The sequence below is a fragment of the Diadema setosum genome, chromosome 4 (genome assembly GCF_964275005.1).
Source record: "Diadema setosum chromosome 4, eeDiaSeto1, whole genome shotgun sequence".
Lineage (NCBI taxonomy): Eukaryota > Metazoa > Echinodermata > Echinoidea > Diadematoida > Diadematidae > Diadema > Diadema setosum.
The window spans coordinates 1431023-1442004 of record NC_092688.1 but is presented as its reverse complement, the minus strand read 5'-3'; the positions used below and the strand labels follow the sequence as shown (position 1 = coordinate 1442004).

The 10982-nt window shown below is 40.6% G+C and overlaps 1 protein-coding gene across 1 annotated transcript; it reads left to right on the top strand.

The window, feature by feature from the left end:
• The first annotated feature begins 2903 nt into the window (after nucleotides 1–2903).
• On the top strand, nucleotides 2904–10268 carry LOC140227215 (protein dispatched homolog 1-like). Its single transcript, XM_072307642.1, has 4 exons — nucleotides 2904–2983; nucleotides 5127–5250; nucleotides 5873–6116; nucleotides 7675–10268. The coding sequence occupies exons 1-4, from the start codon at nucleotides 2904–2906 to the stop codon at nucleotides 10266–10268; spliced, it is 3042 nt and encodes a 1013-aa protein (XP_072163743.1).
• Nucleotides 10269–10982: the final 714 nt, after the last annotated feature.

The following is a 10982-nucleotide window of genomic DNA, read 5'->3' as shown; positions in this document are numbered from 1 at the left end:
CAAGAAGTGTATTTAAATTATACCATTTTATAGGCAAATTGTTCAATAATAATCTACATCAAAATATACTGCGATCTTAAACAAGTGGGACTGTTTCACGTCGATAAAACGCGCAAAAACGTGCATCAAATTGCACCATTTACAACATCAAAATGCAAAAAGTTCTTACCGTGGGAGGGGGGAAACCCCCCTCCCACACCCTTCCCCCACCCCCCTCGCTCGCTCCGCTCGCTCGGGCTCGGTCGCTTCGCTCCCTCGCAGACTAACCGCCCCCCCCCCCCAAGATCAATTCCTGGCTACGCCGTTGTGTATAGATTCCTCTCTTAGTGACATTTGTGATGAATTTCATGATTTATTTCAATGTCGACTTTTTCATAATTTTCGTAAACAAGCGCTTAAGAAAAATCAAATTCCCGGAAACACCCCTTCGTACTTAAAGGGGATGGCTAGTAACTGATCAGTGGGAATCAGTGGGAATGCTGAGGGATGATTGTTACAATCCTTGTGGGATTCATTTAAGAGTACATTATATATCTACTGTTGTGTGAAAATATTATTGCTTCAGAACGGTCTCATATTCAAGTAATGTGCAGATTAACGCCCCGTCACTGACCAGGCATGCTAACCTGGAAACATTAAACTGCACATTACTTGAATATGAGACCATTCTGAAGCAAATAATTTTAACACACCAATAGATATATAATGTACTCTTAAGTGAATCCCACAAGGATTGGAACAATCATCCCCCAGCATTCCCACTGATTCCCACTGATCAGTTACTAGCCATCCTCTTTAAATGGATTCATTTTTAAGGACACTACTAAGGAGACAATGGTGAAGATGGCAAAATTCTGTAAAGAAATGGTTCAATATTTCGATAAATTGTGATAAGTGATAAATCATGCAGAGTCTATATCAAAACAGTTTCATGAATACAGTCTAATGACTTTTATTATTCTTTGTGTGTAAATATAATTACTGAAGATAAAAAATAAAAAATATAAATATAATTATTGAAGATGATTTACTTGGTAGAGTTGTGGTATGTAGAACACTTTTGCATGTATACAGTATAGCTATAAGTTCGTGTTTTAGTGCTCGCAGGCGGTGCCTGTAACGTTTCTGTACATATATTATGATGTCTGTGTTTATGTTGTCATATTTTGTATATGTTGCATTTGATCTCGCTTACCCCTAATGTATCAACGTTCAATATATCGTGATGGGAATAGAGTGGGTTAAGGTTAGGGCTAGGGTTAGCGTCAGTGCAAGAAAATAGGTCTACGAACGTTTTATCACTGCCTGGCGACACTGATAACGACATTGGATTGCGGTATACTGTGGTATAGATACACATCAATAGTGTGATGGAAAAGTTTGATATAATAATTATGGTGTTATCAGAACTATTTTGCTGCCATATTATAATGTCCAAAAATATCAACCACATAAAAGCATAATTATACTGATGGGGTCTGTTCCATGAAGTCATCACATAAAAGTCTTTACATAAATCTCGAAATAGCCAAAGTCGCTCATATGTCATGTAGCTTTATGAGACTTTTAGATCTATTTCATGAAGTCTCTCATGTGTATAAACATATGAGCAAAAACTCACTCTCAAGACTTTCTTGAAACGGACCTACGGTTGAACATGTCGATTGTGTATGATACAAGGCTACAATAGACCAGTGAATCTCTGACCTACATACTCATATATCAGTACTATATACATGTATATCTAGTCATATTATTACATCAAACAAAGGTTATCATTTCATTCTCAAAATAGACTTAATTTCTTTAATCATTTCTTTAATCATTCACTAATGACATTCCAGAGGTTTAAGAAAGTCTCGGCTGGTTGAAGTGAAAAAATCAAAACAAAGAAAAAAACCCATTGATATGTGTATTCTCACTTCCTTTTATAACTACTGTATCGAGGCTGAGACAAAGAAGAACACATTTATTCTACATTGTTCTACATTGAGTACAGAAAAAAAAAAGAATACATCCTCCTTGTTATGAAGTGTAATGTGATCGAATTTCTGACTGACGCAAACCACTCGCTGGTAACCGAATGTACTGAAGTTGAACTTGACCGGTTAGGTAATAATAATAATAATAATAATAATTGCATTTATATGGCGCTTCATACTGATGCTTCTAAGCGCAGGTAGAGCTTGAAGAACTTAATTATCCCTTGTTAAAACAGGGAGAAAAACTGGGAAACACCTTTTGATTGTTATGAAACGTAAATAGAGATATGCTTCTTTTTAACTGTCACGAAGCCAGTAGCCCACCACAAAGGGTACCGGAGCTGATTTTGACCCATCCCGGTTTTGATTGTTACCACAGTAACGTTGTACGTAACGAAATTTTATCATATTGTTGCCTGAGAATCTCTCACTGTCAGAGGTTAGATCGACCCACATTCACTTTGTTGATCACAACCAGAGAATTCACTTTGCAAAACAGTATGGGTGTGTATTATCGTCCCTTGTGATCACCTCTCGAAGGACAACCAACCGCTGTGTGAAGGTACAATATGCACCATTGTAACTAAATATTTTTTATTGCTATATCAATGGTAATCGTGCGTTATCAATGTTCCACCCACGAATCCGAGAGTTGTGCATCGGCGTACTCTCCCATCACAATAGAAGGTAATGAATGGTACGCCTCCGATCAGACTTAAGAACCAGTGAAGCGACGACAAAACCAGTTAGTTTTCCTCCCTGGGAACAACAAAGCTACTCTCCTTCAAATAGTGACTTTGCTGACACATATTATGCTGTTCACAGGGTAAAGCCCCAACATATGAATCGTCTCGCTTTTCTGTGATTATGAAGAGCAATTTTGTTCATTCGATTGCAGTCTGAGGCAAAACTTTGAAAGAGATGGAGCCAAAGGACGCACCAATCTCCGAGGTCCACCGGCCTGAGTCGTCGCCCCGGTCATTCTGCAGTCCTGGCAAACTGTGAGTACCACCCCACATGACAACTCTGCTAGAATCCGTAGAGTGAGATCATCTTATAAACTTTAGAAAATGTGTCTGGATTTTTGTCTTCTCTCTTTTCTAGTTCACAAAAGTTTCAACATTGCAGGACTCAACAATAAGAAACCAGATAAAAATCTACAAAATTTGCTAAAATCAAACTCAAAATTGACCCGATATTCTTATAATGGGAGGGTTAGCATACTACGTATTTGTCCATGCCAGAGAAAACCCAAAGATCAAAATATGAAAATCAAATCTATGAGAAATCCGAAGAACAGAAAGAAAACATCTTTTTCACAAGGCTAGTGTTTCCACATTGATTGTGGCGTAAATACTCAATTCTGAGTGATATACGCCACTAAAACCAAAACAACAACAACAAATTCCGCCCCGCAGAGAGAACATGGCGTAAATATTCAGACTGAATGGAACTCCAAATCAAGAAGAAGAAGAAGAAGAAGAAGAAGAAGAACAACAACAACAGCAGCAGCAACAAAAACATTCTTGCTCAGCAGTTTTAGCACTTTGTGCTTCAGAGAGTGACCGCTATATCGCAGTGCGATATGTATCGTGGAGAAATGAAACCGATAACACTATACTGAATACAATGTACTGTACTGGTAATATATCATTTACGCAAACGTTCGAAAACCTATTGAACAATGGCTACAGTAAACTTTTTTCCCCTCTCTATGCTGAGCCATGGGTGTGAAACCAAATAGACTCCTCTCCAGGTGTCCGATTATTGTCATCACGCACGAAATGATGGGAAACTACGCAACGATCAGATTCGCATAGTGGCGAACGGCTTTTTTTGTTTTGTTTTGTTTTATTTTGTTTTTTGCGCGTGACTATTTAAGTTTTGTGAAACAGTGATATTAGACATAGTAATAGTCACATGCTGAAATCTATTATGGCAATATTAAAAGATTACAACAAGAACATCGACGAAAACATAGATCTTATGAAATAGCTCTTCCTCTTGTAATTGAAAATTACCTTTGCTTTACAGCTGAAAAATAGACACGCGGGACATCATTTCATTTTTGTGAATTTATGTGAAAAGATGTCATATCATATTTAAACTGTATATTCAAAGATATCAAACATGCATAATATTTCATGACATTGCAAACAGAGTTTAAGCCAGCCCCAGTTATTCCATTTCCCGACTTCGAGGAAAATATTTGTGCAACATAAAGCGAGAGGAATACCTTTCTCCTTTTTATTTCGACAACCTACCGAAACTCGCCGAACACGCCCGATATGTGACGTCACTGGATGGACTCGGTATCAAAGCAACAGCAGACTATGTCCTATACGCAATGCACATATTCAAATTTGTAACTGCTGCTGTTAGATTGGTCAATTCTATTGGGCGAATTAAAAAAAAAATCGCCGAATTTCCCCGAATTCATTGAAAGTGCTTTCATTACCGCAGACATCGTATGGATTTTCTCTTTACCCTTGTTGCATTCCCCGTTGTGGACTCAACAAAAGTCATTTCCAAGATTCTAGCGTAAGCACAGGATATAATTTGTGCCAAACTGTAATGTTCTTTGAAATTCCACTTTAAGATGACGTCACTAACTTAAAGGGTGTGTACAGTTCTGGTCGAGGTGAAGATTTAGCTTTTAACGTTTTGTGAGATATTCAGAAACCACTCTATGAGATGTCAAAGAGCATGCAGTTCTAAGGGGTATCAAAAGTTTATTCGATGAAAATCGGTTTTGAAATGGCTGAGATATCCAAAAACAAGGTGAAACAAAGAGATACTAATAAAGTTGGGGCATGTCGCCTTTTATTATTAGCACTTTTTTGGATATCTCAGCCATTTGAAAACCAATTTTCATCAAATAAACGTTGAATCCTTCTTAAAATTACATGCTCTTTCATATTTCATAAGAGGCTTTTCATTATCTCACTTAGGAATGTTCAAAACATGAATCCCTACCTCAACCAGTACTGTACAGTCCCTTTAAGTAATGGTTTCACAATGATGTAGGGATAAAAAAAATACGAATCAGAAACTTATGACGTCATGAAGGTGCTCCATATTTTTAAGACACAGCACAGCACTTTCTCTTTCTCTCTCTCTCTCTCTATTTTTTTTTTCACACAGCCACGCCCGATTGTTTTCCCACTTTCCTGTGCTGATGGTCTTCATTCAAGTCGCTCTTATCGCACTGTTGACATTCGTTACCGTACATTTCTATGGTCCACCAAATTTTGACGATGCCTCGAGGGTAAGTATGAGTTTTTGTTTTTATCTGAGGCAGGATCATGCAGACGCTGCAATGAAGAATAATCGCAACATTACAAACCTAACAAGGATGGATTTAGGTTTTGAATTTTGCAGCTGAGCTTCTGTAAATAAGGATTAGGATTTAATATGTACACAAACAAGCAATCAAAAACAGGCATCCAAGGAAACAGAAATGCAAACTGTACCCTTTTATATCGAAACTTTATTTCCAAGTCATATTCATAATCACATTAATCTGCCTTGTATTTCTACCCTTCCTGAATATCTAAATCAACATGTAGAAACATGTTAAAGTTACTCTCTAAAACACTTCTATGAGGTGAGATGACGTATTCATAACATGTGTGTGTGTGTGTGTGTGTGTGTGTCAAAGCATCATTCATACTCATTCTAGTCAGAATTCATCCATATTCTTCGATACCATTCAAATTGTACAGCGCCTCAAACGAAAACCAACACACACACACACACACAATACAATAATGCTTTCATACATATGTTGACATATTCATGTTTCTGTAGTTGTATGCTTGTATAAACTAAATTATTTTGTTGTTCACCTCTGTGTGTCCCTGTACATCTCTTCGTTTTCTGTTGAGCAGGGCATCGAGGCAAGGGGGACACCCATTCACGATCGTGTCATCCCTCTAGAAAACATTTTGACTGAGAGCGAGATATTCTCACCAACGCCAACCTTCGACCTCGACATCGACTCGGCCATCGATCCCGCAACTTCCCCACCGCCCATGGATCAGTCAAGATCACCCCCTGACCTTATGGCAGCTGCATTGACCTCCACAGCGTACACTGCCGGGACACCGTCCATTCCTTTCTGTGGAAATCCTGGTACGTTTGACACCATCTAGCTCGACGGAAACATATACTGCAATGGGCTGTAATCTATTGTTTGAAAAAGAAAAAGACCTACTGTGTTTTGTTGTAATTTTCAGGGTTATGTGATTCTGAATCAATGTCCTGTCAACACTTTCACATATCAATCGTGCAACCGATCAGCTCAGGGCCATAACAAAGAGAAACCAATTCGAAATCACGTTGACATTCACAATACGATACAGAGGTTTTTGGTCTTTTGTGGTTTCGTTTAATATCAAAATTTGGATTTGGTGAAGTACATAAGAAGCGTTATTTAAACTCTTTAAATGTCTTCACATTCTTCAAAACAACGAAATAGGCCTATGTTACAATATGGTTTAGGGCTCCTTGCAATTTAATTATGATATGATAAAGGAAAAGAAATACCCAGCCAAGCACGCACAATTATTGTAATATATCAGTATCAAGTAGTAATAAGTGAAGCAAGAGAAAGCAAAAGAGACATGATGCTACGTAAAGGGCTGGATTGCATTCCTCGGTAGAATATTCTAGGCTCGAATCTCTGCCGATGAGTCAACTATTTTTGTATATTGGACTTGTGACTATAAGCAGGAACACGAATGGATAATTATCTGACAACGCTGGGAAATCTTAGAATGATAGGGTGTACTGGGAGAACAATCCTCAAACTGAAGACGTATTGACGAGGATAATTGTAATTGTGACCCTGTATCACAAAACCAACAAAAAGTCGCCAGACATGGGAATTTAGTTAAAGGCAGATTCTGAAAGAGCAGACTCTTGGCTTTAAAATGATGTATAACTCAATTCAAATGGACTCTCCTAACCTATTTAAATATTGGAAAAAAGCACACACTCTGGAAAAGTGTGAACTGAGAAAAGAGGCTCTGAAGTACAGGTTCTATTCGTGCGCTTAATCTTTACCAAACCGTTACGTATAGCTGTGCGATGATGGGAAAAAAAAGGATGTAAACCACATGAGTGAAGTGATTATCAAATTAAAATGAAATTTGACATGTTCTATCAATACATTCATTCCATGATTAATGCCAATTTTCAGAGCAGTAGCATTATCTTTTCAAAAGTTATTACAGTTGAAAGTGAAGAGTGTGCAGAAGAATTTCAAAAAATGAAAAGGGGTCTCTAAGACATACCTGGTCTCACTACTTTACAAGAAAAGGGTTGCAAAAAACCTGCTGAAAACACACTTTCCCATTCGTTTTTATGATCCCAAATTTAGAAACAATGCAGAAAAGGAATAGCTCTTTCAAGAAATATAAAAACTCAAGACTGACTAGGTTGACCCGTCTCACCTTTTTTTTTTTTTTTTGGGGGGGGGGGGGAGGAGGGGAGGATTCCTCACGTAAAATCAACGGGTGCGACTCTTTCTTGGTTTTGTTATGCACAGTCACAATTTATTATTGGTGACAATGTGGAGTTTAATCGTCATCAGCACTATTCACAGTATGATATCATCATAATCCTGGAATAACTGACTGATTCTTTGATTTAAAAAAAAAAAAAAAAACGCTCTTACTATCTTCTACAGCGGGCAGCAGTTTCCGGGCTGTGTATGTCCCATCTTCGTATGCCGAGGAGCTGCTCGATGTTGATTCTCTTCGTTCAATGTGCCAGCAAGACGACACGTTCGTCCGCAATAGTTCGACCTATGACAACGTGTGCAACAGGGCTGATCCTCTGTCATCTTGCTGCCCAACCTGGTCGGTCCCAAACTACATCAGCGCCCTTAGCGGTAGAAGCTCTTGTCACGATCTCACGGCTGCTGACGTTGCTTACGCCAGAGATCTCCTTCTCAAGTGTGCGCCGTACTACACATCAGGGAAGCTTATGGCGGAATGCGGTTCAGGAGTCACTTGTCCGGGTGTGCCAACCAACTGCACGACTTACAACGCGATCTACGTCATTTTCTACGGTCTCACCCCTAGTGACTTCTCCACTCAAATCACAGAAACAGGCGATCTCACTCTGACGACTTCACTGCAAATTGTCTCCCTCGCCAGAAGTAAGGAAAGAACGGAGGCCAAGACCCTGTACCTGGACGCGGTGGGTAGACGTGACGTAGACAATGGTATAACTCGCATCGAAGCTATCGGTACTAACAGGATTGTCAAGTTCACCGTCATTTCTGGTCCTCTGATGACGGATTTAATCCTGACGGGAATGGCGGCAATAGCTGTGTTCTTCATTCTGTGGATTTACTTACAGTCTGTTTTCATAGCTTTCATGGTGCTATTGGAAATAGTGTTCTCCTTGCTACTGGCTTACTTCCTTTACTTTGTTGTCTGCCGGCTGACATTTTTTGCGTTTGGAAACATGCTGTCCGTCGCTATTGTTCTCGGGGTGGGAGCAGACGATGCCTTTATATTCTATGACATATACATGAGCATAAGAACGAGATATCCCAATAAAGATTCGCGGTTTATTCTGGAGCATACAATGAAGGAGGCATTTCCGACAATGTTCGTCACCAGTCTTACCACAGCTTCAGCCCTTTTCATCAACGCCACGGGATCTATTACAGCTATTCGCTTATATGGTGTATACGCAGGTCTTGTTATTCTCTGCAACTTTCTTTTCACCATGACATGGTCTCCCGCCACTCTGGTTATATACGACAGATATATGAAATGTCGGAGATCTGCTTCTGAAAATGTCACGACATGGACGTGTCTAAAAGCAGCAAAGATCTGCTGGATGAAGATGTCGCAGTTTACTAGTAAACTCTTCACAGAATACCTACCGTGGCTGGTTTTCACGTTAAGGTATCTGTGGCTAATTGTTTTCGCTCTTCTGTCTACTGCTGCCTTCCTCGTTGTATTCTGGAGGCCGCAGCTGAAACTTCCCTCATCGAATACCGAGTTCCAGGTTTTCACTCTAAAACATCCCCTCGAGATGTACGATCAGGTGTTCCGTCCCCAGTTCGACATCGAGAAGGCCAAGCTGGCTCCGCTGCAGATAATCGTTGTATGGGGAGTCGTTCCCGTCGACAACGGAAGCCCGTGGTCCCCTGAAGAGCGTGGCTTCATCCAGTTGGATGACACGTTCAACCTTGATGATCCTCAGTCACAGGTATGGCTGCTGGAATTTTGTTCTTCTCTTCGCCAACAAGGATTCTACCAGACTCCCACATATATCTATGAAGACTGCTTCATCGAGGGTATGAAGAGCATGATGGAGGCTCCTTGTATCCCGGACACTCTCGGATCTGACCTTTCACCTTGCTGCAATCAAACGTCATTTCCATACTCTACAGAGTTGTTCAAGACATGTGCTCCGAGAGTTGCGGCCCTTCGTTGTCAGCCGTTCGGTTGTCCGCCAGAGCTCCCAGGTCTGCGATTTGACGTGAAAAATAACACAGTGGCATTCTTCGTCCAGTTCCAGAGTACGGCCTTGTCTCAGCTGGAGTTCGCTCCTGTCAAGGAATATTATGACGTAGCTTCTGCCTGGATCGCAGAACAGGTCAAGACTGCTCCTGCAGGACTTCAAGGTGGATGGTTCGGAACCATCACACTCGCCCAGCCGTACTACATAGATCTCCTCATCCACTTGAGTAAGGACACTCCGCTTTCACTCGGTCTATCCCTCGCCATCGCTGCATTTGTTTTGTTGATTACGAATAGAAACGCATTAATAGCGCTTTTTGCTGTTTTGTCGATAGGGGGAGCAGTCATTCTGTCTGTCGCGATCTTTGTTCTTATTGGTTGGCCGTTGGGTGTCTTTGAATCCGCTCTCATAGTCCTGACAGTGGGGTTAGCCACTGATTTTACAATCCACTACGGCGTTGCGTACAGGCTTTCACCCTATCCCGACAGACGTTCTCGGGCGAGACATTCACTGTCGACATTGGCATCTGCGAATACCATGGCGGCCCTCTCTAGTTTCATTGTCGGCGCCTTAGTACTCCCTGCTGATGTACTCATCTTCGTACAACTCGGCATCGCACTCGACATTGTCATCGTATGCAGCTGGTTATACGGAACGTTTTTCTTCATGTCACTCTGCTACGTTGCCGGACCAGAGGAAAACTGCTGTCTGATTCGATGCTGTCTAAAGAAATCTGACGTCGTAACAAACAGATGCGGACCAGAGGCAGAGGTAGAAAAGGTGGAAATGAGCCCCTGAACATCTAAATGAGGCAAAGCTGCTGCTGTTCAATACCATTTTCCGATGTATGTGTGTGTGGGTTTTTTTTTTTCGCTCTGCGCTGCTAGTTGACGTTATGCAGCGCGGACGTTTGAGACGACGCTTGCGTTGGACGTTCTCCCCTCTCCCTGCGTCGTGCTGAAAAGCAGCTTTAAATTACGCTGGGACGCAATTTATAAAAAATAAAATGGTGCCCCCATATGATGGGTGCATGAAGTAGCTCTGTATACGTTGTGAATTTGAGCGGACGTAGAAATAGCCCAGAATGCGAAGTGAAAAACTCAGACGACGCAAGCTATTATAAATAGATCGACTTGACGCGCGTTTCTGCGCATGCTCATATGTTTTTTTTTTCCTCTGAACGTCCCCGTCGCGAAAATGTTAAGCTTCCTAATGACAAGAACACATCGTAAATGTATACAAAACGAAAATCGAACCTGTACGAAACGTCTATTACGCTCAAACTGCCATAATGACAAATATTGGCCTCACCTTTTTATTTGACATCCTACTCATCTTCTTGCCGTCCTATGCCTTCGACCCTCTTTTAACTGTTGATGCTACAATTAAGCCATTGTTGTTGTTGTTTTTTGATACACGTATTACGTAATATCTGGGGAGGTGGATCCATTTCCCAGAATAAAACATGACTGTCTCAACTAAAACTATTTGTAATTTTGATGATTAATAAAA

Excerpts from the sequence above, each read along its gene's own strand:
- LOC140227215 (XM_072307642.1), top strand. The coding sequence starts at position 2,904 with ATGGAGCCAAAGGACGCACCAATCTCCGAGGTCCACCGGCCTGAGTCG. Across the intron at positions 5,251-5,872 it reads ATTTTGACGATGCCTCGAGG|GGCATCGAGGCAAGGGGGAC; the intron begins GTAAGTATGAGT and ends TCTGTTGAGCAG. Across the intron at positions 6,117-7,674 it reads TCCTTTCTGTGGAAATCCTG|CGGGCAGCAGTTTCCGGGCT; the intron begins GTACGTTTGACA and ends TATCTTCTACAG.